The sequence below is a fragment of the Salvia splendens genome, chromosome 2 (assembly GCF_004379255.2).
Source record: "Salvia splendens isolate huo1 chromosome 2, SspV2, whole genome shotgun sequence".
Taxonomy (NCBI): domain Eukaryota; kingdom Viridiplantae; phylum Streptophyta; class Magnoliopsida; order Lamiales; family Lamiaceae; genus Salvia; species Salvia splendens.
In genome coordinates this window covers 33,023,516-33,043,446 of record NC_056033.1, presented here as the reverse complement: position 1 = coordinate 33,043,446, position 19,931 = coordinate 33,023,516, and the positions used below count along the sequence as shown (strand labels likewise).

At 41.1% G+C, this 19,931-nt stretch overlaps 2 protein-coding genes and 1 long non-coding RNA gene across 3 annotated transcripts; all 3 read right to left on the bottom strand.

Moving 5' to 3' along the window:
* Positions 1-2,535: 2,535 nt before the first annotated feature.
* On the bottom strand, positions 2,536-6,951 carry LOC121774661. Its single transcript, XR_006044975.1, has 3 exons — positions 6,853-6,951; positions 3,223-3,287; positions 2,536-2,768 (listed from the first exon to the last, which is right to left on the bottom strand). It is a non-coding gene; the product is annotated as an uncharacterized LOC121774661 (long non-coding RNA).
* A 1,624-nt stretch (positions 6,952-8,575) lies between these two features.
* Positions 8,576-9,076, bottom strand: LOC121792282 (histone H4). Its single transcript, XM_042190163.1, has one exon. It carries the CDS (start codon positions 9,036-9,038, stop codon positions 8,727-8,729), a length of 312 nt encoding a protein of 103 aa, XP_042046097.1. The 5' UTR covers positions 9,039-9,076; the 3' UTR covers positions 8,576-8,726.
* A 2,595-nt stretch (positions 9,077-11,671) lies between these two features.
* Positions 11,672-15,280, bottom strand: LOC121764781 (UNC93-like protein 3). Its single transcript, XM_042160808.1, has 10 exons — positions 14,812-15,280; positions 14,567-14,730; positions 13,964-14,027; positions 13,776-13,889; positions 13,635-13,679; positions 13,032-13,279; positions 12,839-12,929; positions 12,581-12,693; positions 12,365-12,488; positions 11,672-12,117 (listed from the first exon to the last, which is right to left on the bottom strand). Exons 1-10 carry the CDS (start codon positions 14,962-14,964, stop codon positions 11,932-11,934), a joined length of 1,302 nt encoding a protein of 433 aa, XP_042016742.1. The 5' UTR covers positions 14,965-15,280; the 3' UTR covers positions 11,672-11,931.
* Positions 15,281-19,931: the final 4,651 nt, after the last annotated feature.

Below are 19,931 nucleotides of genomic sequence, written 5' to 3'. Positions count from 1 at the left end.
TAACTCAAGCCCTGAATGACTCAATCTTTTTGTACTCCCTCTGTTTCATTTTAATAGTCATGTGTAGGGATGTCAATCGGGCCAGCCCTATTCGGGTTGCGGGTCAATCGGGTAAATTTTAATGTTTGATGTGTGATGATGATGTTCCTGATGAGTGCTGTTTTGGAATTGAGTTGCGGTCCTGCAGATTTGAGAGAATGTGCATCTTCAAAATGAAGCAAATAAAACGAATAAATCACATTTTGATTCGGGGTGTACCTTTGTGTATGAATGTGCTTCAATTGTATCAGGGCATGTTCTGTTGATCAGATGGAAATGTAAATCACAATATAGCTTGTTTACTGGAATATAGCGCTTTTGGCTTCACATTTAATGCACACGTCTTGTAGGGGGCTTGATTACATTGGGATAGAGTAGATTAGCATTTCTCAGATTTGAGTGAAGCAAAAAAATGTAAACTCTGATTTGAATGCATTACCAAATATGTGTTCAAGTGTAGTATGAGAGGTTAATTAAATGAGCACGAAAGAGCTATGAGGTGTGACTAACTTTGCATTTAAAACATAACTGTTCCTGCTTGACAGATAGATCCATCACTGTTATATTGAATGTCTGGTGTATAGGGTGATGTAATGTTTCCTGCCGATGCAGCGACCTACTGCAGATGTTCTTTCACACTCAAAGAGGACCTCACCATGCACTTCCTGACGAACTATTGACTGTCCCATGAGCAGCAGATTAAACAAATAAATACTTCAACAGAAGTTCCTGGGGACAATATGTTGAAGGATTGTGCCCATTTTTTGTTCACCAACTATGTAGTCTATATTTTTTTATGGACTGCAAGTATTGGCCGCCATCAGAGCATCAATAAATATCAAATTACTACAGAGTTCCCAAAAATCATATGATAAAACTCATCTAAATATGAGGTATTATTGAAGCTGGAAAGTGAAATAAACTGGACCTTTATAAGCCTCATTTGAATTAAAGAAATAATTACTTCTTCTTCCAAGCTGATAACAGTATATATTACTTGTACTAATGATTCCTCTTCGCCACAGCTCTTTCAGTTTTTAAATAAGTTGTATGATGAACTGGCTTTGTTAAAGCCCAATAGAAAAGGTAAATATACCGTTTTAAAATTAAAAGGTATAATATATTAATACCTTCTCAAATATTATTTCTATTGGAAATGAATTCTCATTATAAAAAGATAAATATATTACTCTTGACTTTCTCATTTACCTCTTCTTTTAGAGATGTTCTTATACGTGTTTAGAGAACACCTAAGGAAATACTCTTTGTCTATGAGTAAACGTCTTACTTTTTAGTATTTCGGGTGTTAAGAAATTTGAAGTATGGTGGAAAAAGTTCATACAAGTGGATGAAACAAATCAATGGAATACAAGATTTATTTACTATATATTGTACAAGTGAAATGTGATCTGTAGTAGTAACAAATAGGGTGTGGATCCTCTCCTGTGCAAAAATGCACAGCCTCCCGTGCTGTTCCTCATAAATTAATAAAATAATATTTTAATTTTATTTTATTTTACTCCCTTCCCATTTAAGATGACTCATTTTCCTTTTTTGTTTGTCTCAATCAAGATGACTCATTACTAAAATTAAAAGCACATTTATCTCTACTTTATTCTCTCTCCCTTACTTTCCTCTCTCCACTTAACACACAAAATAAAGATGCATAAAATCTCGTGCCGCCCAAGGAATGGGTCATCTTCCTTGGGACAGAGGGAGTACTATTTTACTCTTTTGTGGGGAACAGCAAGGGCTGTTGTGCATTTTTGCACAGCAGAGGATCCCAATCCGTAGCAAATATTATGAAATGCAAAATCAAAAATATTTAACGAAAGATAGAATATTAATTAAAGGTTAATTGTCTATAAAATCAAAAGCTGCGATCGAATTGTGGTTATATTACTTTAAACTTTTGAATGATAAATCATGAAATTTCAAAATTTTCTTAATTGTCCTATAATAACTTGTTCTAAATTGATACACATATATAAAATTCGCATGTAAAATATATTCGCATGTAAAATTTTGGTATTTTCCATGAATAGTGACGTAAATATGTATTGATAAGATGACGTGGATGGCTAAATGAGATCGTTCGAACTTAATAAACAATATAAAAAATTAAAATTTTGGTTAAATGGAAAACTAGGGAAATATTAAAATTTCATAACCTGTCTATTATATTTTGGAAGGTTTGAGATAACTCGAAATTCGATCAAATGTCGAAATTTTATTGGCAATTAAATAATAGTATTGGATTAACTATCATCAAATTAGTTATAACTACACTATCTAAATAATCATAAACAATCTTAAATAAACACTAACGAAAATCAAAAAGTTAAAAAAATTTAAAAGTCTACTCACGACATCAACAACACAAACTATAGTTATTCTTTTTTATCGAGATTGAGCCGAAGCATTGTCACGAACACAACTCCCTAGTACTAGTGAGTGTAGCTATTTTGCAACTATAATTACATCTTTAATCATAACTCATCGCAAAAGGAATAGTTAACTCGAGGGAATAGTCTCGAAGGCGAATGGTTACAAATCAAGTCATAATCAGAGTATTGAAATCAGATTACATAATTTTTCCTAGAACAACATTTAAATGCAGCGGAAGATTCCAAGACAAAATAGCATGTATGGAGACATACTATTTTAGCTACCTAACTACTTATTATCGATTTCTTCCCAACACCTTCATCACCTCGATCCCGTTCAACCTGCACGTTAGAAAAATAAACAATGCAGGGCTGAGTATTTGATATACCCAGTGGACTTAGTGCCAAAAACAATTCTATTTAATTGTCAGCCATCGTTGAGTGATCGCGGGGTTTTTATTTTAAAGGGTGCCCCGAGTCACTAAATTCTTTTCATTTCATAAATTTGATTGCGTAATCACATAAACATAATACCATATCTAAACTTATGTGAACCGGGAATGTGGCCACATTCCATGACGGTCACTGGACCGGCCAACTCGAAAGCTAGCACACAGTCCCCATATGTGTACACTAGTCCGAGTAGGGTTTGCTGCCCTACTGGGACCTGAATTTGATTTAACATGTTTGGCATAGCCAAGCAGATAGGTAATTGTAAAACAAAACGTGGCATGGCAACATATTTAAAATATATTCATATTTTCACACAAAGTCACATTTCGAAAGGAAAGCCCACCGTGTTCGCTCAATTCCTTAATGGCAGTCCCTTGATTTGGCCTCACTTGACGTGCGACGACGCCCCTTTATAAACAATAAGTATACTTGAATTAGACTTACGTAACTATTTATTTAGCGTGCATGCATTCCCCAAGCGTGTGATTATTTTAATTTTCTTTTTCCTAAATCCATGAAATCCTTAAGTATTGATTAAATCAAGCGATTTAATCTATTTGGGAATTTGCCGAATTATTCGAGCATTAGTGAAATTCTGGAAATTTTATCTTTATTGCCGTGAAATTAAATAACGACTACCCATCATTTACTTTGGCAAAATATTAGGAGAGTCTATAATTTAATTCGATGTTCTTGTCATACTAGTATTTTAATTAGTGGCCCATTCTATGATTTAATTTATCATTAGTCCATCCTCAATTTATTTCTCCCGGATTAAATACATAATTGGTTTAGATCGACGAGGCCCAATCTAATTTACTGTTGGTCCATGTCCTAAAATGGCCACATGTATCATAGCCCAAAATTTAAAATCCAGTGGCCCAAACTAAAATTAACTGGCCCCAATTTCAAAAAGCTGGCCCAAATTAAAATGATTTACCTAGCAGGCCCAATTTAATTAGAAACAAACAGTGGCCCAATTCATTATTTTTTTTAAAGGAAGGGTGGCCTAAGAGCAACCATAATGGTTAGGCGCGGCTAGCTCGGGGCGGTCTATAGTGGCGGAGGTGTCCGCCCACGGGGCGGACGACGAATTTCGGGGCGGTGGGCGGCGGACGACGGATAGGCGACGGGGGGCGAGGACGCGGCTGCTCCCATGTGCGCCGCGGCTATAGCGGCCGGCGATCGGCGCGGCGGTTGATTTTTTTTATTTGTCGATTTTTTTTTATTTACCTCTATAAATACCACTCATCATCCCTTATTTTTTCACAATTTTCACACAATCCCTACATTCACTATCTACACTTTCACTCTCTAAAAATGCACGGTCGAGACGACGAATCACCCGGCTCACAGGAATCGGGTTATGGAAGCAATCCTTCACAGCCGTCGACGGGCTATCCTTCCCAGCCTTGGATTTGGAATCAATCTCCCCCGCCGTGGGCATCGAGTCCAAACCTTCCTCCATCTCAGTCGTGGAGGTTTTCTCCAACGCCCCCACCTATACAGCGGAATCTGAGTCGCTCCGCATTTGGAGATTACAAACCCAACCTCGACGCGCTTAACCAGCCGCGTCCGGAGTTCCCATTCCAATCCAGCCAATCTCCGTTCACTGACGCATATCAATACGCACTGGATACTATGATGGGTCTGCTCACTTCCAACACACCAGATACGCCGGCGGCACGGGTGGAAACGCCCATTCCGACCCGAGGCTCTGGCGACAGTCGGGGCGCGGGTGGCGGTAGGGGCGGAGGCGGCTGTCGTGGAGCGGGCAGCGTCAGTGGCGGATCGGGCAGCGGCGGTAGAGACGGCTCTGGCTCCAACCGGGGCAAGCCCTACACCAAACATGAGAGCATTGTCGTGGCGAGGGTGTGGGATGCCATCACATCGGACCCCGAGGTGGGCACCGATCAGCCCGAGGGGAGCTTTTGGAGGGGCGTCATGATGGCATACGAGGAGTTAAAACCCGACGGCGCCGAGAAGCGCGACCCAGAACAGCTCCGAAAAAAATGGGGTAGGATTCTGCGGGCAACCAAGCGGTTTGCTTCCATATACCAGAACAACATTCTCCACGCTGAGAGTGGCCGAAGCGAAACAGACGTGAATGCCCTGTCGATGGGCCAATACAACACGGAGGGTTGGCCGAAGTTCACACTGTGGGAGGAGTATCTGGTCCTCGCTGATTGTCCGAAATTCAAGTCTATCGTGGCGCAAGAGGTCAACAAAGGTCCTGGGCCGAAGCATACAAGGCACAACCTTGCCAGGGACTACAGCAGCGGAAGCGGATCGCACGAGTTCGAGCAGCCCGAAGAGCAAGTCGAAGAGCCAGCCGCTACTCACACTAGGCGACGACGGCCCCCGGGACAACAAGCCTCTATCCGCAGCGCCAGAGGGGCTAGAAGTGCCTCCCGCCTATCGGCGGCCGCGTCCGGATCTCACATCCCCCCGCCCGCCCCATTCCCACAGCACATGGTGCAACCCCACGAGGTCTTGAGAGATACCATAGATGTACAGTTGATGCAACAACTGCAAGACGTATGCAGCAAATACGCAGCGGAATCTGACCCGTACGTCAGGAACGTCTACAAGAGGCTCATCACTCGAATTGAGAATCGGCTGGGGTTGGTAGATGATGCTCCTGGGGAAACCGCGGCCGGCAGCAGCGAGGGAGGAGGAGGAGGAGGAGGAGCAGAAGAAGAAGACACCGAGTAGACGGTGGCGGAGTTTTTAGTTGTATTTTAGTTTAATTATTCGTTGTATAATTTTACTCGTTTGCAATACAACGAATATTCGACCCCAATTACCTCGTTTTCTAATTATTTACATTGCGATAATTTTAATTATACATGATTGAAACTAAAAACATTTTAAAATGAAAATTGATTATAAAATTTGGGGGCTATTAGAAGTGTCCACCATAGTGGGCGGAAACAAAAATTTGGAGCTATGGATAAAAAAACTGGGGCTATGGACAAAAACTGGGGCGGGGCTATTGGGGTGTCCGCCAGATTGTGGACACCCTAAGAGTATCTGGACCGCCCCGGCGGTCCCGGGGCGGTTTAGAGTGTAGAAGTTGTCCGCCCCGGGGCGGCGGATGCGGAAATGGGGCGGTAGGACATCACAGGCCGGGACGGCTCCGTCGCCTCGGCAACCTCCACCGTTCGCCGGCTCGCCTTCACGACGCTAGGGACACTCCGGCAACAGCAGCGCCGCGCGCTCCGTCCCCACCTCCAGATCGTACCCAGCTTCGCTCAATATCGCAATCGCCTCTCTGGCCTCGCTCCGGGACCGTCATTGTTCAGCCGACACCTCCTCGGCGTCGCCGGTTTGTCGCTGGCAGCCCCGTCGCGCCATGGCCGTCGCCGGTGGCTCCCGCGTCGTCTCTCTCTCGGTTAATGCACGACGGCGCAGCGCCACCGCCCTCATCGCCGTCTCCGCATTGTTGCTGCCATGCACGGCTCGTCGACGTCTCCGTGACGGCACAGCACCATCTCCGTCATTTAGCCGGTGCTAAGCCAGCTACGGCGTCAATATCCTCAGCGAGCCGGAGTCGCCGAATTCTGCCTCTTCGTCGGCGCCCCGCTGCCGGACATTAACTCATTAAGCTAAGCCCCTCTATCTAGTTACTACATAAATCATTCGAAAAAAGGGCAGTAGCTAAATTAAACTTCCAAGTTAGAAGTCTTGTATGGTAGCTTGCCGGGGTGAATTCTTGATCAACTTAAGCTCTTACTGTTTTTGTTCATGAGGCTACCTAGTATTTCCCGTTGTTACAACAGTTCTCTAGGTGTAAATTTCTCGGGTTCTAAACAAGGAGGTTTTAAGCTTGTTACCGTTGTTGATGAGGGATTGTTAAACTTCTTCTAAAGTAAAGAGAAAGGCTTATGCAGATTGTGATTTACGTTTTCTTTTTATTAACTTCTACATTATGCCATGTGAAAGACTGAAAAAGAAGTGGAGGTGAAGATACCTCTTTAAGTAGTCACTGCCTCGGGTTCTTGTTCCTAAGACAACCAGCTTTCTAACTCTCTAAATTTGCTGAATTCTTGTGGTGTGTGGGACGGGGAAGTTTGATGCATAAGCAGGGGATTTTATAGCCAAGAATCGCGTACTTGTGCAGCATTTATTTGAGCTGCTGTATGCTTTGTTTCTTCCTGCAGAAGGTCTCTCTTTTTGGTTATTTGCAGCCACTTTTTCTGATGATCCGGATGGTGTACTAGGAAAAGGACCGTTGCATTGATGTTGTTTGTTAGTCTGATGGGTGGGTACAAAAACAGGGGTCGGTTGGGCAGGGATGGCCACTCTAGTTTAAGTCTCGGTCCATCCTTTGAAAAGGCAGGTGCTCTCTTGTACCAAATATGCAGGCTGCCATTTGACTCATTTCAGGAGGTAATTAAAGGCCTTGTCTTTTCCTCATGTAGTCCTCGGTTGAGGGGCTGGAATGCAGGGTGTACCTGCCATATTGGGCAAGGTTCCAAGTTCACTTTTTTATATGAATTTGTCCCCTTAGCCTCCCTTAGCTTGTTGCTAGCTTTGAACATTTCACATGATTTACTTAGCCTTGTTTGCATTTGTTGCATTTTCGCAGGGAAAAGAACCGATCATGTCCGGCTGCCACCTTGATGTTCCGGGCCGAACGGGCCGTCGAAGGTCAGGCTGAAATCCGGGCCTAAGGAAGAGGCCCGAAGTTGGCGTTTCTAACGTTGTAATAGGGTAGTGCTTTTCCAAGCTTTCTTTTATTTCAAACATGTATGAAACATCTTATAAAAGTTAGAATGTATTATTTTTCCTTCAATTTCATTATCATACCTTTTGTAAGCTTATACATAGTTCGGAAAGTAACACGTCGTATTTTATTTACTTAAGGAATAAACGGACACATTTCCATTTTTATTCGATCCTTGCTCGTTTCTTTAAATTTCCAGATAAATTTCCAGATTTACGTTAGTCTTTAATCGTGCAAAACAAACATAGGGATTGTATAACTATCGTACTTGAGATATTTAGGAAAAGGCATTCGCTTCACATTTCTTTAATTTCTTCATAACATTTCTTTAATTACTTCATAAGGTTAAGGTATTTAGGAAAAGGCATTCGCTTCACATTTCTTTAATTTCTTCATAACATTTCTTTAATTACTTCATAAGGTTAAAGTGATTAAATCGTGGCCATTACAAGCATTGTTCTTTAAAGTTAGTTATCTATAGCCTGAAATTGATCTGTACACTTCAACCGAGCCTCACGCCATATGCATTCTCGGTTACTTGAATAGAACCCACAAATCGAAACTGTAGAACCCCAATCGCAAATAATAGCTGAACTGGATCTCTCAACCTCAATTACACAACGTTAACTTTAACAAATTAAATGATACTAAAAAAAATTTGAAAAAAAGAGAGGCTTAATTGAGTATAAATTTTGAAATGTGACAATTTAGTTTTGAAGAATAGATGAGAAGAGAATGTATGAAATGGGACAATTTGATTTTGATTTGAAGCACAGAAGTTTGTTATGAAACGTCGGAAAATCCAAATTCCACAACACTGCCAATTTAACAAAATAATTCAACCCACGACAATAAATTACTAGCATTGACTAGAAGTAAATCCAATACTTTCCCATAGGCCATAGGGAACAATCCAGCTATTCAGTAATTTCAAATGAGAAGGAAGAAAATCATTCGAAACAAATCATAGATAAATTGAAAGATTCATTTAAATTTCAACTCAGCAAAGCATAAGATCTAAGAGGAACTGTAACAATCATACTGAGCCTAACAAATTTCAGAAAACCTGAAATCCCTAAATTCTAACAAATTGGCCATTTACAACCATTTCTAAGATCTCAGCCGCCAAAGCCGTAGAGAGTACGGCCCTGCCTTTTCAGAGCATACACAACATCCATAGCGGTGACAGTTTTCCGGCGAGCGTGCTCGGTGTAGGTGACGGCGTCGCGGATGACATTCTCCAAAAAGATCTTAAGAACGCCGCGAGTCTCTTCGTATATGAGGCCGCTGATGCGCTTCACACCACCACGGCGAGCCAGACGGCGGATGGCCGGCTTCGTGATCCCCTGAATGTTATCTCTCAGCACCTTGCGGTGGCGCTTTGCTCCGCCCTTTCCCAAACCCTTGCCTCCTTTGCCGCGCCCAGACATTTTGTTGAAGGTGAAAAATGGATGAGTTTTGTTTTTTATTTCAATTTGGTTTTGGGGTGAAAAATGGATGCGTTTTTATAAGAGACGGCAGGAATCGGAGATTACTGATGACCGTTGGATTTGAGATTTTGGGAACGGCTAGAGATGGTTATCCGTGGTAAGATTGTTTAGCTTTTTGGGACCGTAGATAAGGGATGAATCAGCGGTGGAGGATTGACAGATGAATGCTTGGTGCGGATTGTGGTTTTTTTTATGATAGGGAAAATAGAAGTTATGTGATTCCGGGTTGGAATTGCCCTTTTTCCGACCTGGGTCCGACCCATCAATTTAAAGTCATTAATCGGATAAATAAGTTACAGCATCTCCAATAGAAATAACTCATCATAGTCTAACCACAAACTCCTCATGCCACATTAGTAGCACTAAAAACTCTCCCTACCACATCATCAGAACAAGCAACTGGACAAGCAATAGCCTAGCCATAGCCTAGCCACAATAAATAAAATTATAAAAATAAATAATTAACAATCACACAAAATACGGAATTAAATTTACGACACATATACTAGAAAACTCAATAATAATATTGAAATTTAAAAAAGTACATTAATTAAAAAAAGTACATTAATTAAAAAAAACTCCTCCGCCACACACGAGCCCCCCGCCTCCGTCCTCACTCCTCGCCGTCGTCGTCGCCGTCGCCGCCGCCGTTGTCGCCGCTATCCGGGACCCCCAAATCTGCGGCATCTGAGCCTGCGTCTGAGCCCCCCACCTGTGCCACGGCGGGATTCAAATCGGCCCGCATACTCACGAGCATTGAGTAAAGAAAACTCTTCTCCTCGGGGTCAGTTGCCGCCCTCCATTCAGCTTAGATCTTGTACATCTGAGCTCGCGTTTGTTGACGGGCGAAGAAGAGGAGCTCGGTTGTCGACCCGCCAACAGGGGGGATGCCGACTGGACCTCCTGGGAGGCCTGGCGAGCCCGTTGCGCCCGCCTTTGACCAACCGGGCCAGTGCGGCGAGCAAACGCGGGAGGGGATGGGAACTCCTGTACATCCTCGGGGAGGTCGTGGGAACCGCCGCTGCTGTCGCCGCTGTAATCACCGGTATAGTTCAGGCGCTGCTTCCTCGGCCAGCCAGCATCGACACCTGCCCGAAACTTCTCGGAGTCCATCAGCACCTCATAGCAGTTCCAGTAGGTGAACTCCTTATAAAGCCTGGGCATGGGGAAGGCTTTCTCCGCTATCCTTCTGTAGTCGTCCTCAATTTGGCCACAGGTCTGCATGCAGAGGGCGTTGGTGTACAAGCCCAAAAATCGGGAGACCCCAGCCCTGATTCGGTCCCACCCCTTCCGGCACTCTTCCCCGCTGCGTGGCCTCCCCTCCGGACAAAATGCCTTGTAGGCTGCTGCTATTTTAGCCCACAAGTTGACGATCCTCTGATTGTTCGAGGTGAGGGGATCATCGCAAACACTCACCCACGCCTTGGACAGCGCGACGTTCTCCGCGTCCGTCCACTTCCTCCGTGCCGGGCTGTCGTCATCAGCCGGCTGCGACGACTCGCCGACCACCCTCTTGCCCTTCCCCTTCTTCTTCTTTGGCGCGCCCCGACCCCGCCCTACTCCCCCCGTTTGAACGGGGGTGTCCGCATCCCCGAGATCTATCCCCAACTCCTCTAAGCAGAAAGTATCACACCCAGTGAACTGCGTCTCCGATGGGGTCAATGTGTGCGAAGAAGCAGTTACAAAATCAAAACTGGGGCGATAGATGTTGTCCCCCCCCCGGCGTCCCCTACATCCCCGGGTACCCCGGCATCATCTGCGTCCCGAGTGCCCACCTCGGCATCATCTGCATCCCGGGTTGCATCCCCGGTACCCCCTTCCCGCCCGGCATCGCCGGCCCGCCCTGCATCACCGCTCCCCTGGCATCCCCTGCCATCCCAGCATACCACCCTCGGATGCCATCCCGGGCATCATCTGCTGCTAAGGGTACATGTTGCAGTACCCGGCCATCGGATCTCATCCACCTCCCACGGGTACCGTGGGAGTTTGAGACCCGCTCGTCCCTGGAGTAGGCTCGTTGTTGTGCTTCATTCGCGTTGTTGCTCTTGTACAGAAATTAAGATAGAGAGAATACTCGTTAAAATAAGTGGTGCAAATGAAAATGACGTGCAAATCGCGTATGTATAGTGTTTCGAAAATTAAATTAATAATAAAATAAAATCCGTTGGCCGATCGCTCGCCGATCGGGAGCCTGCAATGGCGGCCAGTCGATCGGCGAGCGCATCGGCCAGCGCTCGGGAATCGGCGTGTGCTCGCCGTTTTTCTAGCTGATTTGGCGCTCGCCCGCTGCAATGGTTCGGCGAACGGACCGGCGAGCGTCAGGGATCAGCTAGCCGGTCCGCTCGCCGCCATTGTGGATACTCTTATCAAAAAGGCAATTCCAATATTTCTGCCTGGTATTCGTATTTATTTTAGTTTTCTAAGTATTTCTATTACTGATGTGGATTACTTCATTATTGGTTTTCAGTTGTCTAATATTTCTGTTATTCAAGTATCCACGACTGCTTATTTTTTCTCCTTTTTTTCACTAATTTTTGAAGAATGTGCATTCATTGATAAGTGTAAATTGATTGATGATCAACAGTTGCAGAACATATTTTTTCTCAAACTACACAATTGATTGATGAATAACAGTTGCAGAACATATTAACAAACCAACGCCATATTCTTGAAGCAAAATTACAGATCACACTTCATCAATAAAAGAGAAAACAAAATGGCTAAAAAAGGGAATGAATCTGCAACCACGTGCTCGTTTATCTGTAGACAAAGGGCAAGCAGAGACGTAATATTTCACCAGCATGTTGGGTTGGAATTATCGTTTCGCAGTCGGTCAAGGAGCACGCCCTGCAACCGCTTTCTCCACGTTCAGTGTGAGAAAAAGAAACCCACCCATCGAGAGGCACAGAGCCACAACCATGATAACAAGCATTGCCTGAAACGATATAGATGTGCTTATGAAAAACACCACAGCAATTGAAGCACTCTGCCACAGCTTCAGCTGCGCAAAAGCTCCTTCCTGCAACAACAACGAGGTATTAGGATATCACAGGAGTCTTGCAGCACGTATGCAAAGATATGGTAATCATACTCATTCAACTCTTCATTGTCCAAACTAGCTAAACGCATAAGCTAGTGTAAATCTGGTTAACCATAGATACAATAATCGACGTCAAGGAATGCTATTCATTTAACAAGGGATGGAAGCTGTATATTTTGTTAATCACTAAAATCATATCGAGAAATGTTACTGAGAAAATTAGTACCAGATCATGTTTGAACAGAATTCCTAGCAACGCACTCAGCTGTGTATTTAGCACTCCATTGCCAATTCCCCATAAGGCCCCTATCAGAAGCGGGAGGATCGTACCGAGTATGCCACTCACCACACTACAAAACAAAAGATAGAAGCAAGAAAATGTTCAGCAATAAAGTTTTATAATGTCAGAAATGATTTAATGAACTTTGTTGAGAGAATCAACCTGTAGCTCAGCAGAAGCCAAAGCAGTACAATGAGCTGGATCAACATTCCACCTGACACTATTATTGTGATCGATGAAAGACCGGATGTAAATCGACCAGCTGCAAGCGAACTCTGATAAAGGTTCCAGCAGGAGAAACAATCAAACCACCATCATATTAGAAAAGAAGATACTCCAATGTAAATGTGCCCGATAAAATGAATTCCAAATAGACCATGCTAGAATTGGATATGAACCAACAATCATTGTAATACTTACAATTGCATCAAAAACTCCATATATAGCCATAGCACCACCAACACCTTGTTCCCCGAGAACCGGGTTCACAATTTCTTTCGTGTATTCAGCCCTGAAAAAAACCATTAAATTAACTGAAGAAGGGAAAAACAACAGTGAGATGTATGTTTATAAAACAAAATGAATGCTTAAATGATACTTTGCATCTCATTACCAGACAAATGCTAGCTGTAGTCCTGAATATGCGATAAGTGGGATAACCAAGAGGATCCGTTTGTCGAATAATAGATTCAACATGGAAGATAACAAAGACCCCACTGAAGATGAAACGGTGTTCACAGAGCCTTCCAGTCTTTCTTCTTTACTGTTTCTCTTACTCAAAAAGCACATCAGAATTGTACCTAAAGTCATGCTAATAAGAAATACGATTAGAAGCAGAGTTGTGCCACTGGTTGTTCCTCCCTGCAATATGTAGCGCTCAATAATTAATACTACTCTGTATGGGAATGATACAAAAAGCTAGCACAATTTTGACTGATGCTTTATTTTCTTCACATAAATTCCACGAATAATATATTAAAGCAACTAGAGGTTCATGTCAATAGGAAATTTTCATCAACTCATTATTCGTAGGGTATCAAGGAGACACATAGTGAGGCAAACAAAATTTGAATTTTATCAGGATTCCTCCTTATCACAAGGACTTTCATTTTGTAATTTGAGATTGATTGACTTGCATAACAAGTAAATTGAGTGACAGTATCTTGCTTTAAACCATGAAGTGTCAAAACTCGAAAATAATGAGTCTACTGCATACCTCTCCGTCTCTTAATAAAGCAAGAGTGACAAGGTTCCCAACGAGCTGCAGATCAAAAGGAAAAGAAAAGAAAAGTTCTCATAAAAGTTTTTGCTAAGAAAAACTAGCTGCTAATGATTCAAAAGAGCATAAATACTGCACCTGATGACATGCAAACATCCCCCAAAACTCTCCATTGAATTTCCCAATTACCGTACCTTCATGCAATTTGTGATCGTTTGCATGACTTGTAGCAGTAGAAGTGAGATATGTCCCCTGATAGAATAGAAAGTTAGCGCATAACATGCAGATTGAATTCAAAGCATCAAGAGATAGACAAAGCATCAAACCTGTCCAACCCATATTATAGAGGCAGCAAATCCCATGTATAGGGAAGCTGGCACCATAGTATACCTAGAAGGTGATCAGAAATATTCTAGATCAGCGACGAACATAAATACATACACCTTGGAAGCTCTGTATTTAGCTTTGTCCGTTTCATCATTGCCAATATCATAAAATACAGAAACTACTAGGGGAAAATAATACTCAGATATAAACACATGACATTCACTAAGCATTAAAGAAAGAATGTGGAGCATAAAAGAAGCTAGGTATGTGAATCTGAATTAGCATAATCCAGAACAGAAATGAGAACTTGATAGAGAAAATCTTTCATTTTCGTTCTCTTGCTATAACTGTACATATATCACAGAAAGAATACTGTCGAACGAAAAAATTAAAGCAATTTCCCTCACAACAGAACTTTGTACCATGAAAGTGATCAAATAGCAAGTGAGAACTCAAATTTTCATTAGCCACTTAATCCTAAATCGAACTTGTACAGGCTTGGCATAAAGCACAAAACTAGTTCATTGCCATTATCCAAATCAAAGAGCAAAAAGTCAACCAAAACACTATTAATCAATCAGCACTGAATCAGAGATATATACCAAGAGGGCTTCAAATTTGCTGCTATAAACAGCCAATATCCAGTTGTACCAAGAATCAAAGCATTCTTTGATCCCATCTTCTTCACCACCATCGAAGCCACCAGCGAAAATATCGCAAACGAAACATACAATATCCCCAACGATATGGTGCCCATATCTCCTTCCTAAAAGAGGAAATGAAATGCATTTTCATCACAGAAACCTAAAATACCAGTAAAGAGAAACAAATTATAGAGGGAAATTACAGTGTTCATGGTGGATTCCAAATTCTGCACAGCGCCATAAGCCAAGAAGATGAGGAGGAAAGCCCAGCAGAGTAAGTAAACATCTCTCCTGTGGTTGGGCGGTTGCGGTGGGGCTTGTTCAGCAACCAGCGGACTCTCCTCGTCGGTAGCCATTCAAGCTAGTTCAGTGCAATTTCAGTGGGAAATCACTAGCACATAAATACACAGTTTAATTTAACAAAAGGGGCTGAAATTGGGTTAGCCGGCGCCAATCAATAGAAGAAAAGGACACAAAATGTTGACGATGTCGAAGATTCTGAATCTGAAAATAATTAACACCAAATGAGACGGCTATATATGTATGGACGATCGAGACAGACGTGAGTGTAGTTTATTCTTGAATTCGGCAATATTATATGTGAATTGGTGTCTCTTTGTTGCCTAGTGTTTGTCTGGTGTGCAGTCAGGCAATTATATAATTCTGCATTCGCAACTGGACAAGAAACCACTTTTCAATAATCAATTCTGCAATTCGACTGACCATCAACTAAGATTAACTAACATACTAAAAAATCCTCCTTCTTTACTTCATGTGGTTTGACCTTTTATGTAAATATTGAATCTTAACATCTTTTTGAGTTTAATATGGATTATTAACATCTTTTTGAGTTTAATATGGATTATTAACATCTTTTTGAGTCCTGGGTTTGGGATTCTTTAAATTATTTCAAACTTTTTCGAATCAATTTTAGGTTGTTATTCCCTTGGAGAAGTGCAACAGTCCATTCTAATAATAGTTCTTTGATATTTTCGTTGCTTTTTTACTTGTAATTATTTGTCTATATAATTAGTTTTAATATATTTTTGGGTCTAGAGTCTAAATACACAATTTTACTATTTTCTGATTTTTCCAGAAAATGACAAAAGTGAAAGGTGGCAAATTTTTAGGGACAATTGAAAATGGAAATAAGAGACAAATTTTCAGTTGGGGGAATATTAGATACACCAAAGAAGACGACAAATGAGTGCTTTATCGAAGGCCGTTTTGCTGAATTTCTTGAAAATTTTGATTGATTAAGTGTTCGAGATTTGAAATCTGATGATAACTGATACAACAATTGAGATTATGAGAAGAAGTCCATAGGGTGGCATTTGAGACAAGAAGAGAAAGCCACTTCGGGAGTTGGGTGTGTAGGAGAGAAATATAGTCTGGTAAACTTAAGTACAGTCTGCGGGTAAGAAGCATGAAATTCGCGGTTGCATAAATATCTCAACGGCTGCAAAAGAGGCACTCATAAGATTCGCATTTGTTGTATGTATATGATTTATACGAGGTGAGGATGAATATTAAAATCAGATTCATCATACGGTCATGAGGTCTGTCGCGCCACAATTATATATTCATGCACCACGTGGCGTCATGGTCATTGATCTAGCCTTTTTCCCCAATCACGGAGTCGTCCATCGCCATGCAATGGGATGAAGTAGGAATTAGTCCTATATATAGTTGATGTGGTAACATAAAATAATTAGAGCATTCATAATGGGTGGAGATAGTCCGGATGATCCCTCGTCTGGTCGATACGTCCGCACTCATCCTCCCACTTCACGGCGAAGGACGAGCGGCTCAACCAAAAGTTCATCCGCAGACGACACGAACCTCGCGCGTTGTTTGGCCCCTCGTCCGACCACTGCAGGCCGACGGACGAGTTACGCGTTTTCCCCTTTTTTTACACTTATCAATGCATAACAAATACACGTCATTTTCACTCATTTCTCATTTTAAAAAAGATAGTCTGACCACTAGTCTGCACCACTGCAGGAGGAAGGGTCGGACTAAGAAATATTGATGTGGCGGCCACTAGTCCGGACCATTGTTGATGCACTTAAATCAATCACAATGTAGTCTTTAGAGTTCATATTCCTTTATTTTCTGCATTAGTCTTTTATTTTATGCATTTTACTTTTCTACATACAAAATATCGAACTAAATGCCTACAAATCACAGTTTTCATCTAAGGTTCACTTCAAAGTTTTGAAAAATTGCTTGTCATTGCCTCAGGAGAAGTTCAAGAAGATTATCGACCATAGTTGCATTATCAAAACCAAGTTTGACTGCCAATTGAACTCAAAGCATGTCAAAAATTAGGTAGGTTGTTGTTTCAAGCAAAGGACGCCCATCAAAAAAGTTTGGTGCGAGTCTCAAAATAGAATAACGCTCCATACACCAAGAGAGTAGTAGAAGGCAGAAAACATGTGATAAGAGACGTCTTCCATTGAGGGAGGAGGTCAAACACCCTGCGTGACCTCGTAAGCGTTGAGCTCAGCCATGTCGGCGTCTTCCACCACTACTGTCCTCTACAATTCTTTCCTTAACGTTTATGATTGAGCTTTAGACACATATGCAGATCCATATTTGCAGCGTCGTAAAGATAGACATGATCGGCCCCTAATTCATGTTGATAACGTATTGATCGCTGTAGAGACGGGCACGACCCTCCTCTAGAGAATCATTATACTTATATTTACATAGATTCGCATATAGAATGATGTGATCCTGGCTTATACCCTTGCCCAAGGAGGTGTGATCCTTACACGGAAGAGTTCCATATTTTGAGTCTCGTGATCCGTGGAAATAGGCCCTAGACGTTTATGGTTTAGTGAACAATTCAAAAAAACTAACACGTAGTAAATTAATTGAATTTTTTATAACTATTATGCTATGAGGAAGTAATATATACTATACTTTCTTTTCTTTACATTATGATGTTATTTACAGATTTGTCTATTTTTTTTAAATAACATATGATCACTAATCTCGAAAATTCTCAACCTTATTATTCTGCCGAGAGGTGTTACCCAAATGTGGGATTAGAAGTATTTATTTTGTTATGCCCTTTCCAGAATTTTCTCTCATCTTTTATTATTTTTTTCTATGTCACTTAGGGAAGGTTCTAGTCCTATCTAGTCCTCCAACAAATCAAAACAAATCGGCCATTTTTTTTTGTCTAAAATGAAATGTTTTATTTTTATAGCAATATTTTCAATTTATTCTTTTACTAATTCATTAATTTCAAAATTGAAACAATCCTCATTTTATATAATCTTTTGCTAAATTCAGTATCCTAATAATAATATTTCATAACACTAACTATTACTCATATTTAAAGATTAAATCGTCGAAACTTTAAACATATAACACAAAAATCTTAATGTAGTTTCTTTTTATTATAATTAATACCCCATATTACTTGCTCATAGCATATTAGCCTTATAAAAATTTCGAACTAATTTACTATTACATGTATTACATTTTCTCTCTCTTTTTTTAATTGTTCACTAGCCCAAAATTTCCGGTTCTCTAAGACCAAGTTTATCGGCGTGAGAGGTCGACCTCCACGTCAGAATTTCAATTTAAAAAAAAAAAATAATTGACACAAGAGTCTCTCTCTCTTGGACCTAGGTCCGTTTCTCTCTTCCAACCAACCGAGAGGTCTGTCCACATCTTTCACCACTCAGCCAATGAGATTGTGCCAAATGGCACAATTTCATTGGCTGATATTATTATTTTTAATAATTAATATATCTTTAATATATTATATTAAAAAATTATAAAATTTATACCAAAATTCATAATATTTCTTCCTCTATAAATAGAGACCACATTTGCTATAGTTTTGCACACAAAAAAATATCATCTTTTCTCCTCCTATAATTCTTATTGTTTAGTAGAATTTTGATGTCTTGCAAGCTCGTTTTGCTTTTATCAAATGTCCATGTCTTATTTGGGATCGTGATATTATGGGGAAAATAATGATTGCTTGCATAATCTTGCACAATATGATAGTGGAAGACGAAAGAAGCACGTATTCGAACTATTGTGATCCAGCAGAATTTATTCAAGATCGACTTGGACAAAGTAGTCGTGAGAATGAAGATAATGATTTCATATATTCTACGAATAGGATTGCGAGTCTAGCTTCTTACATGAAAAATAAAGCTCAGCTTCAAAACAGAGAATCTCACAAAACTCTGCTAAACGATTTGGTAGAGCATATATGGGCAAAATTCGGCAATTGCAATTGAATGTCTAGTTTTCATCTTATGTATGAGCACCAATGATGTATTTTCAATTTCGTATTTCCATGATTGTAATTTATGTTTTTTATTTGTGTTTTTATAATTTTTAGTTTGTCCTTTATTACGTTTTTCGATAAATTTACAATAATAATTATTTCATGTAATAATAATAGTATTAAAAAATAATATAAAAATAAATATATAATAGTGTGGTTGGGTGGTCATTGATAAACCATGAAAATATGTGTGGTTGGGTTGGGTGAATATTAATGATGTGGAAGATGATGTGGAGGTGATAGAAATGAATAATTATTGAAAAAGTGGATGGTTAGGTTGGGTTTGGGGGTTGCTGATAAACATGGTCTAAGGATAGCACCTTTTCGTCTAGGCTTATTTTGGGGAGATGGGCACCTTTTCGTCTAGGCTTATTTTGGGGAGATGGGCGTGATCCATACATAGAAACATGTGTTCCTCTTAGAGAACAACGAGCTCCATATATGGAGCACCATGTTCCACATGAAGGAAGATAGTGCACATATTGAGCTTTAGACCATCCACGATAGGAATAGCCCAGCAATAGCCCAGCCATAGCCTAGCCACTACCACATCATCAGCACTAAAAATCCTCCTGCCACATCATCAAAACAAGCAAATAGCCCAGCAATAGCCCAGCCATAGCCTAGCCACATAATATCCACATCACTATTAACAAATATATACAAAATGAAATAATTAACAATCACACAATATACGAAATTTAATTTACGAGACATATACGGGAAAAGTTTAATAATAATATTAAAATTTAAAAAAGTACAATAATTTTAAAAAAAATACATTATTTTTTTAAAAAAATAATATAATAAAAATGAGTGTCAATTCACTTCTCGTCTCCGTCGTCGCCGCCTCCGTCGCTGTCGCCACCACCGCCGCCGGTCTCCCTCCGTGCCGCCTCCAACTCGTCCTGCAGGCTCATGAGCAAGGTTTGAAGCACGCTCTTCTCCACGGGATCCGTCGCCACCCGCCATTCGGCCATCGTCTTGATCAACTGAGCGCGCGTT